General features: G+C 39.8%; 2 protein-coding genes across 2 annotated transcripts in view; both read right to left on the reverse strand.

Moving 5' to 3' along the window:
- Nucleotides 1–2,823: 2,823 nt before the first annotated feature.
- rab14l (RAB14, member RAS oncogene family, like) lies at nucleotides 2,824–18,180 on the reverse strand. The gene is made up of 8 exons (XM_015942245.3): nucleotides 18,060–18,180; nucleotides 13,332–13,390; nucleotides 10,733–10,786; nucleotides 7,051–7,228; nucleotides 5,961–6,027; nucleotides 3,559–3,646; nucleotides 3,299–3,329; nucleotides 2,824–3,206 (listed from the first exon to the last, which is right to left on the reverse strand). Exons 2-8 carry the CDS (start codon nucleotides 13,381–13,383, stop codon nucleotides 3,029–3,031), a joined length of 648 nt encoding a protein of 215 aa, XP_015797731.1. The 5' UTR covers nucleotides 13,384–13,390; nucleotides 18,060–18,180; the 3' UTR covers nucleotides 2,824–3,028.
- A 1,509-nt stretch (nucleotides 18,181–19,689) lies between these two features.
- LOC129164413 (uncharacterized) overlaps nucleotides 19,690–26,295 on the reverse strand; it is a 9,723-nt gene continuing 3,117 nt past the window's right edge. Inside the window, exons 2-3 of the mRNA XM_054744352.2 lie at nucleotides 22,102–22,242; nucleotides 19,690–20,356 (exon numbers count right to left, since the gene is read on the reverse strand). Coding sequence (XP_054600327.1) covers nucleotides 20,169–20,356; nucleotides 22,102–22,242 — 329 coding nt within the window. The 3' untranslated portion in view covers nucleotides 19,690–20,168. The remainder of the gene's footprint in view (nucleotides 20,357–22,101; nucleotides 22,243–26,295) is intronic.

Consider the following 26,295-nt stretch of genomic DNA (forward strand, 5'->3'; position numbering starts at 1 on the left):
TGTGTTTTTAAGAGTGTTGGCAACCACGTGCCATAAAGTAATGGGAGCATTGGCTTAAGGTAGTTTTGAGCCTCCAGCCTTCCTTCACTATGTTGCTTTCCTGCACACTTGGGTAACAAACGGTGCCTGTAACACTACCAGCAGGCCTGCTTCAGCCTTCACACGTTCAGGTGCAAATATAAAGCTTTGGCATGCTTGAGAGTGGCTTTTGGTTCACGGAACGTAAATGTTTGCAATTCCACTAGAGAAAAAAAACAGCACGCCTCTTGGCTGTACCGACTGGCACAGGTGCATGATCTGCAATTTGGTGATCTGTTGAACCCTTTTCTTAGACTGGATCTTATTTTTTAATATATGCAAATGTTTGACGATACAGATTTCTCTCAAATAAAAGCCATCGGTAGCATAGCGTTGGATCGGGGCAACAAGGTCAACAGGCTGTTTTCCTGATAGGGTTTTATCAAAAATAAAGGCCTACAGTATGTAAAGACCTTCCACCCCAGAAATAAAGAAGTCCTGGGGGAAACACTGGACTGAAAATGTACTCATCTTTTTATTTTCCTTCATTTGCATCTCTTGAACATTTTCAGTATTTGTTCTGTAGTGGTTGTATTATTTTGTGCCCCGCCTGACTGCGAAGCCTGAGGACAAATGTTTCTGTTACCTGCGTTGACTTTTGGTACGGTCATGGTTGCCTTTTATTCCCCTCTATAAAAAAACCCGTACATACCACTAAGTTTTGTAAACAAATTGCCTTCTTTTGTAAATGTTTCTTTTCTAACCTGGGTGCAATTTTTGTTGCAATAAAATACAAAGCCATTGTGCGACTTGAAATACAAATTAGAATCTTAATGTTATTTCCTGCCACCACATTTTCTTTCATAAAGTCAAACACACACACACAGATTCAGGTTATGTATAATTTATTTTTTTCTGACTAGAGTATTTTATCATTAAAATCAAAATGTCAACATTTTAAAATCATATACACGTAAGAACGCATTTAAATGTTAGCGCAGCTCCTTAAAAATGTATACATATTTACGTATTTTCACTCAAAATTGTACTGAAGAGGAACACAGAGGGAAGCTCAGCCGTCCCACAAAAACAAATACCCCCCCCCCCCCCAAAGTTAAGATTGCAATGACGGCTCCTCCCGAACAGGTGAACCATGGTTGGGTGGAAAAAGAAAAATATAAACATGAATGTGCTCTGTTCTTCACTCTTTACGGAAATAAGATGAGACAAAATTTGCAGACGTAAGTACTGGCTTGCATGACATCATCTCATTCCACCTCCTTGCCCCTTGACAAGCAAGTTCAGTAGTGTGCAGACAAGGTGGTTGGGGGAGTGAGGGCTTTCTATGTGTCTGTCCTTTACAATTATTAGAAACTATGTTACACAATTTTCCAAGCATGAATTACAGGCAACCCACAAGCACACAAACTGTACAAGATCTCAGCAGAGCCACCAAATAAGTTTTAAACCGGAAGTACAGTAACGAGGTCGTCACCAGCAGGAAAGCAATATATACAGCAGTCGGGAGGGTGGCCGCTGTTACAGAAAAGTCGTACTTGAAAGGAAATTCAAAGATTTTGATTAGCACAACTTCATGTTTCTAAGATGAGGGACATACTGCTTTGCGTCACAAGGCAGAGCAACAATGATCCAAATGAACAACCATCAGCTCTTCAGTGCAGCTTCGTTAAGATAGGAGCTAGATGCGTTTTGTTTTTTAACACCTAATCATGCCGAGTACACTTCGTCATTTCAGATTTTTTTATAAATAACATTAACCCTCAGGAGGCAGGCGTTGCAGATTTGCAAGTTAAAACCTACCTACCTGGTTACTCCACATACGTATCTCATGAGCATTTTTTAACCCAGAAGTACCCCTGAAGGACTTTGTTGTTCGTCCTTTTATCAAAACTTATTTTGAACCTGAGAGGGTTAAGAGCAACTTTTTATCCAATTAGGGTAATCTCAACAACAGTGAAGAGCAAGTACATCAAAACAAAGACTAATGTATTCATAATAAGGCAACAAACGATGACAGAGATGCTGGTACAAACATGTTGATATGATCGGGGGTGGGGTGATCCATGCAGAAGAGCTGGTGCTAAGCACACAGATGCAAATGAAACCAGATTTCATTTTCGTTAAAGTGACATTTTAACTGTCTAAATAACCATTCATCCATCCATCTTTGTAACACACAGACCAAAACTCCAACGCCTCAGCAGGGACTCAGGAATCACCCAGGCGGTGTTTAACGAGTCATTCCTAACATCTGGATGGGATTACCTGAGTTCATCACTTCTCACAAAGGATATTTACTTTTGTGCCAAGCAGCAAAAAACAGAATTAAAAGCCACTAGCAGGTTCAGATCCTGCTGGAAAAAAGAGCTCACTACTACATTCTTGGACACACGGTGAAGAGCCTGAACCCGCGTGGCTGTGTGTCACGTCATTACCTTCTGCCCTCACACACAATATCTCATCTGCATTTCTTCCTAAAACGATGGAATCATGATAGAGAGGAGTTTGGGATTATAATTTAGATTTATACAAAAAAAGGACATGTGGTGGATGAAACTTGATGCAGTATTTACATTTCATATGTAGCTATAAAACCAAACATAAAAAACAGTCTTGCTTTGTTATTGTTTGAACAATACATCTATCTAAAGTGTCAGTGACCAGCGTAATTCATGGTGCTTATCTATGATACTACTGATGAGGGGAGAGGGGACTGAGTGAGAGAGGGAGGACAGTTATGAGACAGAATACACTGAAAGTCTTAAGAGGGTTGAGACAGGGAGGAGGAGATGTAGTCCACGCTGTCCAGCTCAGTCGAGATTCCCCACCGCTCTTCCTTTCCACTGTCAACTCCGCCCTCTCATGCAGCTCCTGGTGCAGTGAAGGATGAACGAAAGAAGGTCTCGGAATGAATGAAGGAGTTGTTTGAAGAGAGGGCAGGCAGAACAGATAGGAGAAGAAGAGGGCACAGCGGCCTTTTGCTTGGTCATTAGCAGCCGCAACCTTCCCTCTGGGGCTGTGGTTCGCTGGTTAGCCGACCACCTTGTGGCGCTGATGGCTTGTGCTGGACCCCTGACTCCGCAGCGTTCAGGTCCAGGCTGCCATCTTGGATATTCTGGTAAATTTTTTTAGCAGCTTCAAGGAACGCATCCTCGACGTTTTCACCTCTGCAAAGATAAAACATTTAATAGTAAGCGATGTGGCAAAAATTAAAGAACGTAAGAAAAGAATTGTTCAGAAGTTTTTTTTTTCCACTTACGTTTTTGCACTGGCCTCCAGGAACAACAAACCTGATGAACACAGACAGTGACTGAATCATTTAAACATCCCTCAAGCTTACACACACAGGCCATAGGGGCTGGGCGGCCTTCCATTTACCCTGTAAAGGGTCATTTTGCACATACTGGCTCAGGAAAATTATTTTCTCTCATATCTCCTACTTCAAGTTACTGTATCAAAAAAATAAAAAGCTTTTGTTAAAACATGTGGAAACATCTGTTCAGCAGATGTGAGACTCACCGTTCTCCTCTGCAAACTGCTTTGCCTCCTCATACGTGACGTCTCTCTGGGCTTCCAAGTCTGCCTTGTTTCCTATGAGAATGATCACCTGTTGGTACGGAAACAGGAAGCAGAGGAGTGAGACGATCACCTGGAAAGGCAGAGTGTGTCTGGAAGGATCCAACACCAGATGATGAACCCTGATGTAATATAAGACAGCTGCTTATCGACATAAACATGGACACAGACCGACGGGCAGCTAAATTGTTACTGTGCCTCTAGAATGAACTGGAGTAGCTGTAACTCAACCAGGATTACTGTAAAACAACCTGCAGCCATTAAACTTCACCATCTTTTGCATCTTTTCTTAAGAGCCAGAAAACGTTTGTTTAATATAGCGGCAATCTGAACTTATAGATGCAGATCTGTGGGGGTTTAGCTGACTTTTCTTTTAAATGACTGAAGTCTTTGTTATTTGAATGATGTTAATGATCATGATATGTTAATGATAATGGTGGCTGAACTAAAATGGTAAAAACGGATGATTGGGTTTAAAATCAGGAACGTAAAAAAAATAAGATAAAATAGAAAAAACTTTAATGAAGTGGCCTGCTGCACACTGATGGAAAGCAGGATGATTTAATCATGTCTACCACGAAAATCTATTTAAGTTATAGACAGGGTCTGTGTTAGCCTGGCAAGCTGTCTGGCAACGCTCCATTGACGGCTCTCAGTCGTGGGACGGTAGGGCTGCTCGATTATGGCAAAAATAATAATCACGATTATGGTGACTGAAATTGAGATCTCGATTATTTAAGACGATTTTTCAATTAATGTAGATTTTTATTTTTTATTTTTATTCAGTCATAAAACTGCTCAGGGCACAATCAGGGCAAAAATAAACAAGAAACAAGATGATCACTAAAATAACTCCTGATTCCCAGTATAAAAAGACCAATATACTTATAGCTCATAGTTTATGACCCAAGGGCTATAGACCTTGGTTTAACTCATTTAAGTCTAACCAGTACAGACCCAAATACCAATATCTTGCAAAAACTGACAGCAAGAATTATACAGTGGCATTTATAACAAATAAATTGATGTTCACAAAATGTTGAATAACATTTATTTAGTCGTGTCAAGGTGCTGTAGGAGCGTGCACTAGCACCATGTCCTCAGAGAGATTAGTTATTATTTATCAGCGTGAGGAACTTATTTCTACCTTATTTATAAACTATTTATTTACAAGTCCACAAGTAATAATTGTCCCAACCACAGCTGCACCCCCCCCCCCCCCCCCCAAACCCGGTCTCACAGCAATCAGTGGCAAGCTGCACGTGTGTTTAGCACGCCGCACGCGCACATTTAGCCGTTTTTAGTGGCTCGGGAGTCCGCAGGTGCGACGTGTGTGTCACTCACTCTGGTTACTCCAACAGGGAGCCGGCTCCGAGAGCTGTCTTTAGCGACTGACACATCACTACATCATTCCCTTTCCTAATGTCCTGAAGAACGGTCGGGAGCACAGGCGGAGTGTTTAGCTAACCTGCAGGAAATGTCGACGACAATTATCCAGAAAGTAGCTAAGGGTTACCAGAGATGTTTCTGAGGTGTTCGCTAGGTACTTTTAAGATTTAAAAAGTCAAGAAGGGGGTCTGAAAAGCTGCTAGAAATAGCGTCAAAGTCACTAAGTTGGCAACACTGGGAGGAGCGCTTCATTTGCAACTCAGGGCAGCGCAAGCGGGAGGAGCAAATAATCGGCTTGTTTTGTTTTTTATAATCGTTCAAAACTCAGATCGTAATCGTGATTAAAATTCGATTAATTGAGCAGCCCTATGGGACGGGTTCTACTGTTGTCTTTCAAATGACGCTGCACGCTACTGGACGATGAACTTAAACACATCTATCTGCTCCTGAATCTAATAAATCCCAAGTCCAAATGGCCCAAAATTGATGTAAAAGCCATTTCAAATTAGCCATCGCCATCTTGTTCCACTCTGTTGCATCATCCCGCCCACCAGACGAATAAAGGGCCCTGATTAGCCCACAAAGTGTATAGAGCGCTGTGATTGGCCCACCATTATGGACCAACCACAGCTCTATATGTGTTTGAAACCCCTCTAGAGAGCTGTGATTGGCCAGCCAGAATGCTGCTGGGGCTGCGGAGGTTCCAATCAAGTGTTCCTAGACCAAACTTTGCAAAGCAAGAATTTGGTCTAGTTCACTAGGCTAGATCTGCGTGGCTTTTAATAGAACTGAGGAAAAACAGTAAGTCTGAAAAGAATCTATTAAGGGACAGAATGAAAGAAATACATAAGAAAAAGAAAATATACATTTAAAAGAAGTGCAGTCATGCAGGTTTGAGACATGGAAACAAGATGCTGAACGTCTAAAGTGGGAATGAATTGTATCTGTATGCTTACGGTATTGGGGTTGGTGAGGTTTCTGGCATCCGTCAGCCAGCTGCTGAGGTGGTTGTAAGTGCTTCTCCTATGTGGGAAACAACAGGGGCAGATGTTACTATGAGAACAAACTCCTGCTGTCATCTTCCTGTCGGAAACAACACCAGTGACCTCCAAAGCCAGATCATCTCTGTTGTCCTGATGAGAACCACCATGTGAACCAAGAAGAGCACAAGCAGCTACCATACTGGTTCTGAAATCTAATGTGGATCTTTGTAATTCATTTTTTCTTCTCTGTAATCACTGATTACATCCAACACACTTTCTTTATTGGACTGAAATATGTTTTGACAAACGACAGGAAACACTGCAAAGATCTGTGCGATCACAGCTTCCATGTGAAGCTAAACAGTTAAACCAAATAGAAGAATTGCCAGTAATACCAGCAACAAAACAGTACATACCGTATTTTCCAGACTACAAGTCGCACTTTTTTTCATAGTCCGGCTGGTCCTGTGACTTACATACCAAAGTGACTTATATACCAAATTATGTATACCGTGCTGCTGCGGGCCGGCTCCTAACCAGGAATGAGCTTCCCTGTCCCGCTGGGAGGGTTTCAAACACCGCCATCACCTGCTGCAGCCTGTGGCGGGGTGCTGCGGGCCGGGTGCCTCCGGCTCAGGAATGAGCTCTCCCTCCTGCCCACTGGGAGGGTTTGAAACACCACCGTCCTCTGCTGGAGACCGTGGTGCGATGCTGCGCCCGCGTTGTTTATTCTGTTATTGTTACCGGCACTTGTCTTGCAGTATGAAATGCTTGGTCTCAGATTTTGTAAGAAAAATAATAAAATTTCCCCCAAAATGCGACTTATAGTCCAGAATGACTTATATATGTTTTTTTCTTCTTCATTATACATTTTATGGCTGGTGCGACTTATACTCCGGAAAATATGGTAACCAATGGCAATAGCTTCTAGAGTTTCCAGCAGTCTGAGTTATGTTTGTTTATGAAGCTTTAGAAAAACTCGTCTGCATCAGATGGCTATTTGCAAAAGATTCTAGATAGCGAGCGTGTAGTTTATGAAAGATTGATGCAGGACTCGTCTTACCTAGTGATGTCGTAGACCATAAGTGCTCCTGCAGCTCCACGATAGTAGGAGCGGGTGACGGCCCTGAAGCGCTCCTGTCCTGCTGTGTCCCAAATCTGCAGCTTGATCTTCTGCCCGCTCACCTCGATTATCCTCGTTCCAAACTCCACCCCAATTGTGTGAGGACAGTCTGCCATAACTGTGGAGAGAAAAGCCAGCTAAAGTAATCTCAGTCTTAGCTCTGAAGTTACAGTATGTAGTTTCCTGGTGCTAGGGAGCAGTAATACAGTGCTCAGCATAAATGAGCACGCCCCCTTTAAAAGGTATTCATTTAATCAGCAGTTCAAAGAACTAAAGAACCATTTCCAGAATGTTCACAAGGCTGGGTTTATTGAACACTTGTTTAACTCCAATTAAAGGTTAATAATATAACTAAGATCACAAAATGTTCTGTTTTACTAAAATTGGTTGAGCAACAATGAATATACCCCACAACAAAACTACATCTAGTATTTTGTATGACCACCGTGATTTCCAAGGACAGCATATTGGTGACATATTGCATCATCTATCTTTATCCATTCTTCAAGAATAACCTCTTTTAGAGCCTGGATGCTGGAGGGAGAGTGAGGATCAACTTGCTGCTTCAGAATTCCCCACAGGTGTTGGATTGGGTTCAGATCAGGAAACATACATGTCCGTTCAATCACCTTCACCCTGTTCTTCTTCAGAGATGCAACAGTAGCTTTAGATGTGTGTTTTGGATCATTGTCGTGTTGGAAAAGTGCACAATGACCAAGAGCACGGAATGATGGCAGCATCTTCTTCAGTATAGAGCAGTACATTGTTGATGAACAGGGTTAGGGTTGAGCTGCAGCTCCCCACCAGCAGAAACGCATGCAGCCCACACAAGGACACCGCCAATACCATGCTTCACTGTAGGCACCATGCATTTCTCTTTGAAATCCTTTACGACGCCATGCAGTTTTGAAACTATTAGTTCTAAAAACAGTGATCTTTGTCTCATCATTTTAGAGTCTAGAGTCCCAGCAGTCTTCATCTCTTCCAGCATGGGCCCTAGCAAATCCTAGGCGTGTTTTTTTGTGCATGGGCTTTAGGAGAGTTTTCCTTCGTGGACGATGCCCATGCATGCTATTCCTCTGCAGGGTGTGCCGTACGGTGTCACAGAAACGGTCGCTCCAGTTTGGCTTTCTACTGCTTTAGCTAACTGCAGTGAACTTGCATGGTGATTTTCTTCAACCCATCTCATCAGAAGATGCTCCTGTCAAGATGTTAACTTCCGTGGATGGCCTGGACATCTCTGTAAGATGTTGCACTTCCACCTTTCTTACATTTTTGGATCACTTTTACTACAGTAGTCTGACTGATGTGTAAAGCTTTGCTGATCTTGTAGCCCTCACCTTTTATGTGTAAAGAAATGATTTCCTTTCTCAGACTTAGTGACATTTATCTTCCATGTGGAGCCACTGCTGACAGCATGAAATGGGAAGGGCTTTTCTTTATTAACGCCCTTTTATAGTCACCTGTCTGCTGGACACCTCTTAAATGAATCATTAGACTCACCTGTGGTTGACTGCCTGTTCATTTGAATGGTGTAGTCTTAAAGGGACTTTACGGACTTTTGAATTTTTGTGCTCGCGATTGCCCCCTCAGGCCAAAAGCGTAATGGCAGCTTCAATAGTAGGCTCGTGCACGAGGCGAGCATGCTGTACATGCACACTCCTTAACGAAAATAATAGCTGAGAAGCTCTGTGAAGCTGACACCCCCCCGTCAGCTTCAAAAATGCAAGCAAATAGGCTGCTCTGAGACAGTCCCTTGTGAGTGTGTGTGTGTCCCGGAGGACAGGAGAATGCGCAGCTAATTAATAAATTATTTGGTTCTGTACCTTTCTCTTCAGCACAGCCGACAAAGGTTTATGATGGGTCCGTCCTCCTGCATGCTCAGATCATTCCCTTCCCTTGCTTGAAAAATTGTTCCAAAATGAAAGTTGAACCCACATCTTTTTTATCTGTGAATTCAATGCCGTTCGGCGAGTCTCAAATAAAAATTTGGGCATCTTACTGTCAAAAAATACACCATTAATGTAAAAAAGAAACTCTAAATGAACCATGTTCACATCCAGAATCGAACCCGGGTCTTCTGCATGAGAGTCGGACATCTTACAAGGTGAGCTAAAGCGCCAGTAACATTCATAGCATCTGTAACTTTTATATCCTTGATGACGCCTGAAACAACGTCAAACCAAAGAACGGTTCGGAGCGAAAATGGCTATTTTGTTACTAATTTGCAGGAAATATCTAGCAAAAAGTTCTACAGAAAGTAGCTAAGGGTCCTGAGAAATGTAGCTAGCTTTGTCACTAGGCGTTAGGAACAGCAACAAAGTCACTGAGATGGCACCATCGACATATATACTATCTCTCTCTCTGCTGCTAAAGCTACTGATAACAAATGCTACGGGCTATGCCTGAGCGTGAACGCGCATGAAGCAGCCTGCTCGACCCGAGCAGCTCTCTTTTTCTGTGATTTTACAGAAAAACAGGCAATCACAGTAAAAATGCCAGGGCTCATTCTACAGGACCAGGGGATTGCAGGAGAATGTATGAAGAAGAAATTTATTTCTATACATGTTTTGGCTGACAAACTTCCATAATGCCCCTTTAGGCTTTTCTCCTAAGACTATAAATAGGGTGTACTCATTTATGCAACATGGGCTTGAATGGATTTGTTAGGAAAATTACTTTTTGTGTGTGAAAATTAACAAATCTTGTTTGAGACCAATGGCCCACATTTGTGGGAGTATTTTGTAGTTTGGTATCTCATAGAAAATGTTGATTCTGAAAGGAAACTAAAGGTTTTCTGACAAATGCAGCAGAGTTTACTCATTTATGCTGCGCAATGTACATACATTTCAGAGTAGTTTAAAACCACATCTCAGTGACTGTCGCTAGTTTAGAAATGTGCAGCCCAAGCCGGTTCGCGTAAAACATGGCGTCTAATATGGCATCGGACACAGACTTAGACCTGCACCCATGTATTTTAGACCCGGTTTTTATACTTATATGTCATGGAGCTTACAATATTTTTCAACAACTGGGCATCATTTAATTCATTTTCTACAACATTTTGATGGATATTTGCAGAGATTAACAATAAAAATTACACATCTTCACTTTAAATGGCAATAAATGCTATTGTTAATTCTACCTACTCTTAAAAGTTAAGTTCAGTGTGGCAATCCAGGTCATTTTTTTAATCCAGCTGCATCAATAATTATTAAAATATTTAGAATCATAGAAATGTGTAAACTCAAAGTATAAACAACCAAAAAAGTGTCAGATTTCTCTGAAAACATCCTCTACATCCCTCCAGTGTGTGTGGATACGGGCAGGATGTGATCATGCACCCGTGAACGAGCAGCACAGCATCTGGCTCATTAATAGCAGCACCAGGCATAACCCAGCTGAATGGCAATGGGAGGCTGCAGCTGGCTCATACACAGGAGAAGAGACTCACTGTGAGTTCACACTCATCTCCTTTGATACGGATTTCCGCTGAAGTTAAAAAAACAACTTGGAAAAAATCTAAAGTGATTTGAGCACTCCAGTGAAATCTGGAAACCTTACACACACTGAAGCATGCACACATGTACATAAAAGTTAGGCAAAAAAAGGTGACACTCACATTTCTTTTCTGTGAACTGGTGAAGCAAACAGGACTTTCCTACACCCATGTCCCCTGGGTAGAGAGAGACGGACAGACAGACGGGGTCAGCCAAGCAAACAGACGGGCTGGTCGTGCTGAGACGTTGCAGCGACTCCTCGGTCACATTCAAAACTCACTAAACATTTCATGTCCAGAAATAACTCATAACGTTCATTATGGTACATGCATGTGCACACAAATAATTAGCAAGTAGTGTTGGATGTGTTAATGCTGAGAAAAAAAAAATTATTTGATTATGTTTTGACAAAGTTGTAATTCAGCAAGAAGAATTTCGAGGTTCGCTACATCTCTTATATCAGGATACCTTTCAAACCTACATAATCCTCTCAATCAGTTTTTCACAGGAAAGATCCGATGACTTTTTTGCTCCTGATCCGATTCAAAGCCATTTGATTTTAAGAATCTGCTGACACAAGAGTCCCGCTATGATACTTCAGAAAGGTGTTAAGGAAAAAAGGAGAACACACTAGGGCTGTCCTTTAAGTATTTTTAAATAAGTAACGTGTTTATTTTTTTCGATATTTGTCATTTCTTTAGTTTATCTGCCATAAAACATCACTCATTTAGGAAGTACATTAATAAGAAACCTATTAATATTAAGAGTAAAAGTAAGAGTGGCCTTGTCACTAATATTTCTAGTTGTTTACTCAGTGTGTGGCTGTTTATAGTGAGTGGGATGGCACGGCACATGACGGTCAGCAGCAGGGTGACTCTTTTCTACACAACACCTGTAGTGCTGCTGCGTCTGTAAAGTTAGGAAGAGAAGCAGATCATACCAGGATTCAAGGAGACTGCAAAAACCTGACGTTTACAACCACAGACACTCATCCAGGGTGATAAATATACTGCTAGCTTGGCATTTTTGCTCTTCGTAGGCAATTTATTGTTTCCCCAACATATTTTATTCACGTCAGCTGGCTTTTCAGTATTGATGCAGTGAACTGAGCAGGGTTCGTTTGGATAATACAAATGGAAACGGTGTTCCCTCACCCGGACGTGGGTCACCAGGGCCCCCCTCTGGAGCCAGGCCTGGAGCTGGGGCACGTTGGCGAGTGCCTGGTGGCCGGGCTTTTACCAATGGAGCTCGAATGAATTAAAAAAGTAATGTTTGTTGTTTTATATGGATAAATCTGACCTTTCTACTTGATTCGATACATTCAAAATAACGATTGGCCCCGATTTCCAATCACACGATCGGAGCATCCCTAGTTTTTAGCAAAATAAACTACCTAAATTAGTCTATGAATTAGTGTTTTTATGCTACACCTTCTGCACTATAACTGCTTACCCTTTAACATGGCCTTTTATCCGATTCTTAAATCTGAATGAAATTAGTGTACTTAATTTGATCAAAATTTATTTGTGTAGTTAAATATGCTGTCACCTTGATTTTGCTGTTGTTGCTCCTGGAAAGCACATTGAATTGCCTCTGTGTATGAAAAGTGTTATACAAATAAAGTTGCCCTGCCGAAAGTTGTGAGTTTTCAGAGATTATGCACAATATGCGAATGTGAATAAGGTTTGGCGATATATACGATTTTCCCAAACAATATTCACCAAAAATTGTGGGTGATAAACTGACATTTAAATGTTTCATGGGTCTGACACACACAATGACCCACCAATCTAAATACTTCCTTAATCACAAGGGGTCCTGATGTGAGAGACTGTTTTCTGAATTTCTTTGGCTATTTGATGCATCAGTCACCAGTTGACTGTGCTGTAATTGGTTCAAGCTACCCACATGAGAATAGAGGGCGGTACATCTGACCTATCAGTGAATACATGAAGATTTTGCTTCAGCAGAGGGGTTGACCCTTCACCTGTTGGATAAGGTAAGATGTCCTGTTATTCACAAGTATGAAGCTAACGGGGCTAATGGAGGTTATGGTGAAAATGTTGTGTGAAAGAAACACCTGAAGGAAATCCAGAAAGTTTTCAGCAATATATTAGGTTGGATTTTGGAAGTAATACTTGTGTACTCTTATTGAGGAATATTAACTGGACCCTTGTGGATGTAACAAGACTGTTTTTCTTCAAGAAGACTGCGCTGTCAATGATGACATTTAGAATTTGAGTGGTTTGACAAAAGCGTTTACCGTGTCTACAGTTATGATTGTATCCCTGATTGCCATCATTGGAATCACAAGAATCCTTAATTTTTAATGATGTATACTTTTTTATATGTACATGGAAAGGCAAATTCATAGGCATTAAAAATATTGCTCGTAAAAAAACATTGGAGAAGGGCTCGGACTACAACTGATGGTCTACAAATTCATCCAATTGCCCAATTTTATGTTTGTGTACAGAAGTAAAAAACAAAAAATATATGTTGTCCATAGAGAATGCTCTCTAAAATAAATAAAAAGGCAACACACAATGAGAGAAACAGAAATTTGAGACCAGATGCATCTACTCCATAATGTTGTTCCTCTGACTTTTTTCTGAAGGGAAAATTTATGCCAAACATGCAAACTTCTCCCAAAGAGGAATCAAGATGAGTCACTTCTAGTGTTTTCACAAGAGACGTGACAGGAAAGGACTGATTACTCACCGATTATGATGTATTTGAAAATGTAGGAGTAGTTATATGGTGCAGTGGCCATCGTGGCTCTGGAAGAGAATTAAAAAAAAAACAGGCCTGTGTTTAAACCTGGGTTCATAAATTATTAGCAAAAGCAGTGAGTAGAATTAAAAGCCTTTCATTTTAAAAACAAGTTAACTATATCCTGACTAAAGCATAAGCACTAATAATCAGACACCAAAACATTAAGCAACTAAAACAGATTCTAATCTTTTGTGGACCTGAAAAAAGGGAGATTATGTGGACTCTTTTTGACTCCTGATAACTGCACAGTAACACTAGTTGTTACTTTTTGCGTTGCCCTGCATTTACACAGGAACACCTTCAGCACGAGGGAAGTATAAATAACTGACACCTATCTGAGACACAGTGATGTATTCCAGTTCACTCTGTTGACAACACATACATGGACAAGTCTGTTGGTTTACCACAAAATAACATCACTTCCTGTCAAAAACAAACATTCCTGCACCGATCTGGATGTAAGTAAGTAAGTAAGTAAAAGTTTATTTATATAAAAATATGTCCTTTTGAACTGGCAAACATTTCTGAATAAATAATCTAAGAGATCAACATCACAGGGTTCAATTATACACGTTAACCTAAAGGTTTTATGGGTTGACCATTTTATTTTTAAGAAACAAAAAGCAGACGATGATGATCATCATCATCCTCCACCCCATCAAGGACTGAATACTAAATGGGCCGAATTCAGCGCGTTTGATTTAGACTCATTAACTAACTAGAATTCTAAATTACTCAAATTCAGTAGCTAAAAACTCCAGAAATATAACTGCTTCTTAAATATTTATATAATTTACTTACATTAGTGAGAGTCAGACATAAAGCATCCAGGATTTAAAAAGATACCAGCGTTTTTAGGGATGATTCTTTATTTAAATAAAAACAAATCTGCCTGCTGCTGTTAAATCTTAGCATTTAAATAGTAGGGCTGGGGGTAAACGATTATTTTTAAAACGATTATTCTGACGATTATTTTATCGAATAGTCGACTATTCTAATGACTATTTAGAAAATTAATCTAATGATTATTTTTCTATTGCACAATTAACAAAAACCAGAAAATCTCAAATAAATTCCTCAAAAAAATTGATAAATTCTTACTGTAAGAGAATAAACACTACAGGCCTTCCATTTTGTATGACACTGCTTTTATTGTGTTGCGGTTGGTTATGTTCTGGTGACGTGTAGAACTTGGGAGTGCAGGCTGCTGCCTGAGAGGTGGTAGAAGATGGAGTGTCTCCATGCTGCTTTGTTTTGGTCACTTATGTGCGTGAGGCGAGTGGTCTTACGGGTTAAACCAAACTCAGGTGATATTTTACACTAAACCGAAAACCCACAACACTCTAAATGTAATAAAAAGGGAGATCTACACCACAAAAAAAGATGAACTCTAAACCAAAACGTAACAGCTTATCCCAACGCAAGAAGCTGTTAGCGAAGATGCTAACAGTAGCTTTACCAACATTAAGTTCAAGTTACCAAGTTTAAATAAACCAAAAACACCCAGCAGCAAACAGACCAGCACGGAGGAGAGACTGCTACCACCAAAACAGCTCTCCTCATGTCTGAAAGAAGCTCCTTTATGAAGGGAGAAACGCTCCCGGTGATTTTCTACATCTGCAATAGACACGAAGCAGCGCGTCTGACCCCGGAAGTTGTTGTCCGTTGCCGGGAGACGAAGGGGCAAAACAGGAAAATAATCTAGTAGTGGACGGACGTTGTTCCGGGTCTTCGGTATTTGGCGGAGATGTTAGTGAAGGCGGAGAAGAGGGCGAACTACAGGAAAAACAGGCAGATTCCTCCTCTATTTACAAACTCCTGGGGATGCAACAAGTGGGCGCGGTGCGTCGACTTCCGGATCTGACGTCGACAAATTTTTAGAATCGAGCCGTCGACTTCGTCGAGGCTTCGCTACAGCCCTATTAAATAGTTCACTACATTTATTCATTTCCTGACTTCAAAGCTATTTAGAGACTGTGTTTAATGATGAAAGCTACATATAATCCTATTGAGGTGCTACTGGAGAGAAATGAGCAAGTAGTTAATGAAAAAGGTCTTCTATTCAGCACATTGATGTTCTCTTGGTGCTTGTTCAACTGCCTTAAAGCATTTACTTAATCAGTAAAATCAATGCCTGCATCACAGCCAAGTTAGACTGGCTAGATTAGTACAAACAATCAGAAAACATGTAGATGGACCGTGATATCAGAAGCCACACAACCACAGGAGCAGGAGTTAAAAGCTAGGCATGAGGTCCCAGAATAAGAATCCATCTAGAAGTAGGCAAGTCAAGTCCATGTGACCAGACTGCCGCCTCAGCAATTCCTATTATTCCTCAACATGCTGAATCTCATTCCAGAGAAACAGTACCACAGCATTACCACTCCCCAATAGTGATTACTCATTAAAAAGGATTCAGTCAGACTTATATACAGTTTCTAACAATATTAAACTATTGTTTTCACCCATCTGCACTGAAAGGGCTGAATGCAGCAAGCAGAAATGGAGATGTTCCAACTTGTCAAACTGAACTTGAACTGAATTTGTATTTTTAATGACACTAGTCTGAAGGTTAAAAGTGGCATTATGTAGAAATGAAGTAAAAACGACATCACATGGTAAAATTTGGTTACTGCAAAACCACTTTAAACAACTCTGGAGCTTTTTGCCGGCCGTCGTCAACTTACAGTTGTCTGCTGCAGTATTAGCTCGCAGGAGACACGGCAACCCCACACTCACTGATGGTAAACAGTAGTAACGTCCCTCCTCCCTTTGTTTTGAAAGGAGAAAAACTGACAATCCCCTCTGCCAGCTGGATATGAAATATGTTTCAGTATAGTATAACCTTCCTTCCAAAATGACTGAAACAATAGACTTTTGGGATTTTCTCACTGTAAAATTCTCACTATATTCTTACACACTGCACCTTTAATGTAAGCAGGAGAAAACTTCTAAAACTCCTGTGGTTACAAAACTTGGGAACCTTGAGGGCTTTGAAAGATTCCCAGAAATCAAATAAAACTGAAACATAAGATATTTTCTTATGAATTGTTGTAAATTTTGCAATGTTTAGGTTTATAAACAGTTATTGTCAGAACCAAAATGATTGCCCGCTGTTATAAATTACTGCACAGTTCATTAAACTTCGTTTTAGTAATGGACCATATTGGTTAAAAAAATCAAATAAAAAATTTTGAGGGGTTTGATGAAAGGTGCTAAACACTTATTGTCCTTTAAAAATATAAATATTCACCCTCACCCATTTCATAGATGCAATCCTTTTTAAATTCATATTTAATTTGTGTCAACAAATAGCCTCTTGTCTCCTTACTCTATGCATCATTTATTAAATCACTTTGCAGATTATAGTTAACTGTGCCATTTGAAAACTGAAGACTCCAATGCACCTCTCAACCTAAATCTTAAAATTTAAAAGATAATTTTGGGGAGAGAATTGATACCACTAACACTACTGGTAAGTCACGAAAGATTTTCAGGCAAATTTCTGATGTGACGTTCAGGGTCAAGGTTAAAATCATGTGACTCCCTTTAAACTCTGAGAACAATGTGAAGAGACGTTTACTGAGGGATCACAGCTCTCTACAACACTGATTTAAAAAAACAACAACAACTAAGTATCAGAATGATGGCAGATGTAAAAAAAAATACGTTTACACAATGCAGAGGTACACATCAGAGAAATTATGCATCACGTTAGGGCTATAAACGTCAAATGTAAATTCTGTTTCTAATATTTTTTATTTGCATTTATAAGGGCAAAACCAAAGCTAACACACTACTGGCTGAGAATTAGCATTAAATATTATGTCCAATGCTGCTCTTGAGATGATAAAATCTTAATTTTCTTAAAAGAAACAACGCATAACAGAATACATAATCAAAAACAATGTTACTGGTGCACGTAATGGAAATGATATGTTCCCCCAGTTACTTCTCGCTTGGTACTAGCAGCGTTAGCTCAATAACCGGCAAGATGACAAGCCTGTTTTGAATCATTTCTCCCATTTAATATAATGCACCCATAAAGAAATCAACATTATAAGCGGAGGGGGAAAACAGAAGCTAAGTTAGACATTTAGCATGATAGTTTAATCAGAAAAACGCTCACACTGATTTTTTAGCGTATTTTGATAGCTAAATCGGCGTTAGCTGCGGCTAATGACCAAGACACCAACGTATGCGTGATAACAACCCCATAAAAGCACCGTGCAATGTTAACGTCACTACCATTAGTTATAAGGTCGATGTAATGTACATTACAGTATCAAGAACCGGAAAAAAAACTTGGCATCAGCGCTATTCCACGAAAGCCACCACACAACAAACTAAACACAGCTAGCCTGAGCTTTAGCAAGCTAATTTGCCAGCGAACAGTAAACACCTTGCTGGACATTCTTGTAAATTCAAAACGCGCACGCGATGTGACATCTACACCATAATTCCCAACCAACAAATATGCGAACGCTTGTATTATTAGAGCTAGCAACCAAGCGTTCTGCTGGGAAGCTCCGTTAGCTTTACACTTAGCTGACTCTTGCCAAACAGCTTAAGCCAAACAGCTCCTGCTGTTCGACCATTTAAATGTCTGCATCTTTATTGAATATAGAAAGTGTTTAAAGGTGGGTTCAAGTATCTCTTGATATATGTCCTTACCAGGAATATAATTTTCTATCTTAGACTTCTGGAGCTGTTCAGAAGAGGTTTGCAGGTTCTCCTCCTGGCTGATCTGTGTTTCCAAGATGGCTGCCGTTTGGTACAGGGTTTCCTCTGCACTATTCAATGGGCTTCTGGGGGACAAAGGAGCAGTATGTGGATATCTGGACTCACAGGGAAGACTATTTTCTTTAAAGCAACCATTTTCACATGTGTGTTTGGTTAATAACAGAATACATTTAATTATTCACATGCTCTTTAATCACAAAAAATGTCTGTAATTGCATATTTGTAGCTATCAGACGAGACCTTTAGTATGATAAGTGGATAAGTGTACTTTAAAATAGGAGATTCTAACTAATACAAAAAATAAAATAAAGCAACACATTAAGAAAATGTATATTCTATGCAAATAAAACAAATTTTGATGTTTTCCAATATGTATTAAGAGTACATTTTCTCAAATTGTTTAGTAAGGAAAAAAAACATTTATTAGACTTTTTGTGGGGCTTTTGTAACTTGGTAACATAAACAAAAGATCTAATGTAGTCTGTATCACAGATGATAGTTTATAACCAAACGATTCATAAAGAGCATATTTAAGGGGAATTCAAATTTTTTTGTCTTGTTGGACCCTTCTTTGACTTTGTCTGTAGAAATTTCTGATCACTGCACCTTGAAACATTGCAGTGAACTGGAACTGTTTAAAAGTGGTGCCGATTTGACCTTTTAAACATATACTTTTACTGCGTGCCACGTTTGGAGCCACCCCTTTTTTTACTATATACACCCACAGATGATTGATGAATGTCATGTTGTTTCCTAACAGGTTTCTGACATTCAGCTGCAATGCTCTTTTAACAATTTTGAGTTCTTCAACGCATCTTGATTGCCTGTCAGAAATTATTAACAGGTTAAAGGAACAGCTCCTTCAAATAAACTCCAACCTTGATGCATCTGATCAAACAGGTCCTTTAAAGAGCAAGTCACCCCCAAATCAACTTTATTTTCCTGATAAACTATATAAATTGTGTGTCTAATCGTGCTGCAGACACGTGTAGTCAATAGTTTAGCACTTTAGTGCATTTTAGTTAAAATTTTATTTTCTGCCTAAAACTGTCAGTGTTGTTCTGTTGTCAGGTAAAAACTCTGCACTGCGTTTGAATTCTGCCATAACTATTGGCTAAGATGTACCCTAGAACGTTAGCTGGTTCCATATGATGTCACAATGTCGTTTTGAGTTTGTGTGTGTGTGTGTGTGTGTGTGTGTGTGTGTGTGTGTGTGTGTTTGTTAGGCAACCCTAGGCAACAGCATTTGTTGCATTTTTCAAACAGGAAGTGGGAGTTAAGTAAGAATCTGATAAGGGTGACTTGCTCTTTAAATTCTTCAGTCAAGTCAAATTTGAAGAATGTTGCTGTTTTTCATAAATTAATGTCATTTCCTGGTCACTCAAAACAACTTTTCTCAAGCATATACTGTGCATTTGCATTTTAGAGAGGATTGTTGTTGAGTATTATTTGGTAAATAATTTCATGCATGCCAGCTACAAATTTGTAGACATGTGACTCCTTCAAATTGTTTTTTTAGACTAAGACTTTCCCCCTATAGTCAGAACAATAACAGTCAAGTCAGTTTGAAAAATATGAAACATTTAATGGACTGATTTACATGACATGCTTTAACAGAAGAATGTTTTGCAGAATAATTACATGCAGCTGGCCTCTTTGAAAAGTAAGTATCCTGTGACTTCACAAGACCCAAACACCTGTTGAATCTGGTGAAAGAGACCAAACTCCTTAACAGAGAAAATGATGTATATCTTCACAAATAAGTGGGTTATTAATCTGAAATCTGCGTATTCATCGGACACAATTTGTTTTTGTAAAATTCCATATCGGAAGTTGCGTTACAGTGGATGTATTCTTTCCCCAAACACCTCCACAGTGTTATTTTGCCTCCACTGTGATCCAAACTATCTATGTGACAGAACCTACTTCAAGGTGCTCCCCGGTAACACCACAAGACGTTACGCGCTCATCCAAACAGTTAAACGAGCAGCTATGAGACGATTCTGATGGCTTCGTGTTTCTCCAGGGTCCCACTTTAGCTCACAACCATATACTTAGCAGCAGGATGCTGAGCAGTGAGCAGATGTAGTGGAGTGTGCTTGGATGCCAGAGGGGGGTGCTGTTACACAGGTCAGAGTCACAGCAGTGGATTCGCACCCCAGGCAGTTCTTGTTGCTGGCAGTGTCTGGACGTAGCACATCCACTGGTCAGGACGATACCCAGGGCCGCTGAAGGGACAGAATCAGTGGGAGACAGTCAGTCAGTCAAATAGGAGTGATGAGCTGGTGTTTGGCTCAGCAAGAAAATGAAAAAAAGCACAATAAGCACCAAATGCTGCAAGCAGATAATGAGGTAGTTATTTACAAAGCGTGAGAACACACAAGAAAGAGAAAGCTTTTAACAAGCAGGGCATTATGTGCCTTTAAATGGAGGAGATAAAAACTTTACTGCACTGGTCGTACACACTGCTTAGTGTGGAAAATGCAGCTACATGTACAGAAATGAGCGATTTTAACTGAAAACACATTCAAATCCTTTGATTTGTTTGTCTCATAGATTTTTTCTTTTCCTTTTTTTCAGCCTGACATTAAATAATTAATAAAGTTGTGCAAAATCTTATTGATTAATAAACTATAAGAACATACTTTTCAAAGTTCCAATACATTCTTAAATAAATGCAGGTTGTAAAAAATTTCATATGCGATGGTGGGTTTACAGGCTTGGAAACATTTAGGAATTTTTAGCTGCTTGACAATGGTGCAGCTAAGAACTGATAAAAACTCTGTTTTTTTGTATTTCATACAAGAAATTGGCCCAATGCTGATCAACAGATGTTTTTTTTTTGGTGCATGTATCATTTAACTGACTGACCGTCTGGATTTCTGAGGTTCATCAAGCTGTCATGATAAAAACAAAATAATCCATCCCCTTTTCTGTACCTATTCTAATATTTAATGTGCATCTACCAACGATCGTTGTGTCGATATGTTCCTAACAGCGTTTCTGTCACTTTCAACCCTGTAAATCCCAAAATTCTAGATGGTTTAATATCTGATTGTCATTAATCCATATCCACGCTAAACACACAGCAGTCTTGCCCTATGAAAGATGCTCTGGCATGAAAAGCCAGACTGATTATGAAAGGACCCGTAAAACATGCATTTAATAGTTTCTTTTGAATTGTAGGACTGTAACAGAAAGCTACTAGTCTGCTGTCAGCTGTGATTACCACGTGACCATTAAAAAACATCTGTTTTGTACTGACTGTTGCATAATTACAGCATTTAACATATTTTTCTTGTTGAAAGTGTACTTAATCATGAGCTGGGAGCAGATAAGGAGTGTAGGAAGAGTTAGGGAAGGGGTGTCTTGCATCTGAGGACAAGGGAGACTGAAACAGTGAGACTCCCATGGAACTTGGTCAGCTTCTGTTTGATACAACAGGGTCACATGAAGATTAGCAGGCTGACTGGCCACGCAGTTTACAACCAAGACATCACAAGATTTTGACTAAGAGCTTGTCTTGCTGTGCACAAGGATCCGTTCCTGTCTGCGCTTGCTGTTTTTCTAAGCGGGTAGAAAGAGGTGCCTCATCAGCCTTTTTAATGCCACATGTCAAGCAGAGAAACAGCTGGGTTGTCTACGCTTCCATGGACACGCTCAACCATCATCATCATCACCATCCTCCCTCCTTGAATGTCTTCCGTTTGACACGACATTGAGTGACATATAATAATTTTCTCAGCAAAGATCAAAGTTATGTAACTATCCTCTCTGCAAAAGAAATAGAATATTTACATCTGCCAGAAAAGAAGCATTCACATGAAAGTCTGAATTAAAGTGATTATGTCGGCGCGCAGTGGCTTGCCAGGGTGAATTTATCAAAACTTAATCATCTTCTACTCTATAAATACTCTCCAGAATATTGACTCAGTGCATTAGTAAAGATTGTGCTGATGGAGGGTTTACTCACTGCTTTCTGTCTTGATGCAGAATCGGTGTTTGAAACCCTTGTGTGAGTGAGCGCAGGTGATGACCTCAGGGTTGGAGCACCCCACGTCCACGTACCTCTGGCCCTGGATGATGTTGCAGCCATAGCACTGCAGACCCGTAACTGCAAGCAGAGCAGGAGAGACATTAAGAAAGTGTTATGGTAAATCACTGATGAGGAAACAGAGAAGATGCAGGGAAGCCTGATAAACTCAAACTCAGGAGAATAGCTAGGATGAGGCCATTTCTTTCACTCAAACATTTGGAAATGGTCATTCACGCCTTCATCACCAGCAGGCTGGACTATTGTAAGTCGACTTATACAAGCATCAAGCAGGCCTCCTGGCGAAACTTCAGATGGCCCGGAATGTGGCGGCCAGGTTATTGACCGATACCAGGAATTCAGAGCACATCACGCCCATCTTAGCGTTACTACACTGGCTTCCGGTCTCTTTTAGAATGTAGTTGAAGGTTCTGTTGTTTGTTTTTAAATGTTTTAACGAGTTGGCTCCGCAATATCTATCAGACCTGATTCAACCTTACATTTCATCGAGGCCCCTTCTGTTGGCGGAGCGGGGACTGTTGGTAGTGCCCAAGCACAGGCTCAAATCACTAGGGAGTCGTGCTTTCTCAATACTGGGGCCGAAGCTCACCGGCAGGAGGTAGGCAGGCAAATTTGTTCGGTCCCACCCGGATTTTAACTACAAGTTTGTAAATGTTTTATAATTGCTTTTAAATGTTTCTACACTTTTGTGTCAATTTGTGTCACTTTTTGTGCTTTCTTCTGTCCCATGGGCCATGTGAAGGCGCGATATAGTCGTAGTAGGAGTAAACAATGGCAAAATATGAACACAAACGGTGTAAAAATACTGAAATAACATGCCTGCCATAAAGGTACAAATACCAAGGCTTTATAAAATGAGAGATTTTAATTCATTTATGAAAAATGCGTTTTCTGGCCACATATCTGTCATGTAGGATGGCACTTTAGGTAGATTATTCTGAGTCAGAGTCAGGTTCACATTGAAGTTTCTCCCTCCAGCAGTTTTGGTATAACCTGCTTTTGGTTATTTATTGAAAATAGGATATAGATTTTTTATTAACATTTTTTACATTTTTTTCTCAAAGAAATTCGGTCAGTTTTTCCTCTACAATTGGAATTAACTCTGGAAATAGCATGGCTCTGTTCTAGCCATTTCAAGTTTTATCTTGACACCAGGTCCTTGTGTTTTTTAGTAGCCCTAATATGGCATCATGGAGAACAGCATTCATACCAACAATTCATACCAGCTCACATACTTACTTAGTTTTTCCTTTTTATCTGTTGGTGATAGCTATACTGTAAGATGGAAGGATGCATAATATCAGAGTAATGCAGTAGTTGCAAACTCTGTGAATCCAAAAGTACAAAAATAAATTTCATTTTGCTTAGTTCTTGTGCTTTATTTGGCTGTTCTGTCATCTTTGCTCAGTATTTTTACATTTTCACGTTTTCTTTCTCAGAATTAATTTTGCTTTCTCTACAGGCGAAACAAGAAAAATGAGAATATGATGCAAAAGTCCATTATTTCAGTGATTCAGCTTAGACTGTGAGACCATATAAAGGCTCAGGAACTCTTTGCTGGTGTTTTGAGTTAATTTATTAATTAAGAAAGAAAGAAAACATCTTTTATAAAGTGCCTCTCAAGATAAAAATCATGAGACGCTCACATAAACAAAAAAAAAAACAAAGTACAAAACATATTTTAAAAAATGATAAAAACTTTGTTTAAAATGAGAGAAAAAAATTGTGATTAAAAAATAACAATGTAAAGGGAGAGAGAAAATGAATAGGCAAGAAAAAAATCAGTGGATTGTGGAAAAGGAGGAATAAGTACAAAGAGCAGAATGAGGAAAATTAAAAAAGATGAAGAAAAATTAGCTGATTAAAGTGTGAAATTTGGAGTCTAGAATATTGAATCTTTTCACAATATTCTAGTTGTCTGAGATTTAGAATTTTGGGTTTTTATAAGCTGTAAGCCATATTCATCACAATCATAACAAATCCATCCATCCATCCATCCATCCATTACCGTCCCGTTAACATAGTCCCTCCAGGGTCTTCCATTGGTTCTCTTCCCGGTTGGATGTGCATGAAAAACCTCACCAAGGAGGTGTCCAGGAAGCATCCTAACCAGATGCCTGAGCCACCTCAACTAGCTCCTCCTCTCGATGTGGAGTTGCAGCGGGTCTACTCCGAGCACCTCCCGGATGACCGAGCTTCTCATCCTATATCTAAGGGAGAGCCCATGCAGCCACCCTGCAAAACTCATTTCGGCCACTTATATCCACAATCTCGTTCTTTCGGTCACAAAGCTCATGACCATAGGTGAGGGTAAGAACGTAGATCTATTGGTTAATCGAGAGCTTTGCCTTCTGGCTCAGTTCTCTCTTCACCACAACAGACCAGTACACCACATGACTGCAGATGCAGCACCATTTACAACAAATAAAGGCTTTAATTATCTGGCATTACATGTAATGAGTCCATCTCATATATTAGTTTTACCTTTGGAGTTGAATTACTGACACAAACAAACTTTTGCACCATATTCTGACTTTTCCAGTTTCACCTGTGTTGCATGAACTATTTCCAGCATTCAGCAGGATTTCACATTTGCTTTTAGTCTTTTCTCCTGTCCTGATTCTGTTTTCTAGGCTCACTGCATCTCTCTTGTGTCATTTTTAGGGGTTACATTTTTAGCCTGGAACCAACCCGATGTCTTTTTGGAGACGCCATTCTTCCAGAGATAAATAAAAACAGCAAACAGGGAGGGAGGTCTAAGATTTCAACTCTAAAACTTAGATTATAATGTCCTGTGCCACAACAGTCCACACCTGCAAAAATGTAACTAAAACATCTCAAAGGACAACAATGTTCCCAACAACCCTCAGGAGGGAAGAGAGGGGGAGGGATGAGTAAACAAGCTTGCATTAATGAAACTCTCTACTATTTAAATGCTTGATAATCTGCACTTTTCATTTTGAAATGATAAAGATCCTCGGATGAGAAGTCAAACATCATCAAGACATTAAAGAAATCCTGTTGCTTTTTGTTCTGAACCAAAAGATACACAAAGAACAAACATCACCAGTCAACATATTTCTGAATATTATAGTGTTTAAAAGTTTTTATGGGGTAATAATTATGCTTATCATTAAAAAACTGACATCCTTGTTTGAATCCTTGAAATTTTTCATATAATACTTTACATGTCATCATTTCACCTTCTGCATTTTGTTGAATGAAATCCCATTATTACAAACACATTTAAGGGAAATTTATGCAAGAGCTGCACACAATAAAACACACTATAATTCAAGGGTCATAACTCCAAATACAAGTGTAGCCGTTTCCTTGAGATGTCTAATGTTTTTCCTGGGATCTGCTTTAGCCGCTCCTCCAGTCTGAGGGTTACTGCCCCGAGTGGCCCGATGACCACGAGCGCCACTGATGTCTTCAATCTCCAGGCTTTTGCAATTTCTTTGAAGCCCTGTTACAAACTTTCTGTCCTGATATATATAACATATATGTATAAAACATTTCCTACACAGAAGTGTTTGACACGGCTTGAACATTGCTGCTAACTACTTAACATTCTCGCTCTCCTGATAATAACTTTTTACTTTCTTTGACATGGAACATGCTACCACTAGTTCACCGGTTAATAAATTATAGATTCACTAAGATAAGGACAATAACGTTTATGTCTTACTAAATAGAATATTTGTTAAGAAATCACAATGTAGCCATAGAAATATTACGTACTTGGTATGATGTGTGTGTGTCGGTGGTGTGGATGTGTGTGTCTGCTCTGTCTTCTCAATTCCCAGTGAGTCGTGGCGGATGGCTGCGTATACTGAGCCTGGATCCTCTGGAGATTCCTATACAGTTCAGTTCATTAAAGGGATATTGCACCCCAAAGGGAAAATTAGTCTATTACCATATTCCCCAGACTCAGATAAGTGAGATAAATGCATTTTGTAACCAGTGAAGGAATTCTCCTGATCCGGCAGCAGTTCGTTTGCTTTTGTCGAGCATAAAAAAATGGCGCGAATGGGAACTAGTAGCATTTTGGTTGCAAATGACTCAATAATGATACCAATTATTCCTGGTGAGCTCAATAATCATGTCGAC

Source organism: Nothobranchius furzeri, chromosome 6, assembly GCF_043380555.1.
Source record: "Nothobranchius furzeri strain GRZ-AD chromosome 6, NfurGRZ-RIMD1, whole genome shotgun sequence".
NCBI lineage: Eukaryota > Metazoa > Chordata > Actinopteri > Cyprinodontiformes > Nothobranchiidae > Nothobranchius > Nothobranchius furzeri.

Bases quoted from the DNA above. Each gene is read 5' to 3' on its own strand.
- rab14l (XM_015942245.3), bottom strand. From the start codon at position 13,383: ATGGCCACTGCACCATATAACTACTCCTACATTTTCAAATACATCATA. The intron at 6,028-7,050 runs GTAAGACGAGTC...TTTCCCACATAG, and splicing joins ATGGTCTACGACATCACTAG to GAGAAGCACTTACAACCACC. The intron at 3,207-3,298 runs GTAAGTGGAAAA...TTATCTTTGCAG, and splicing joins CTGGAGGCCAGTGCAAAAAC to AGGTGAAAACGTCGAGGATG.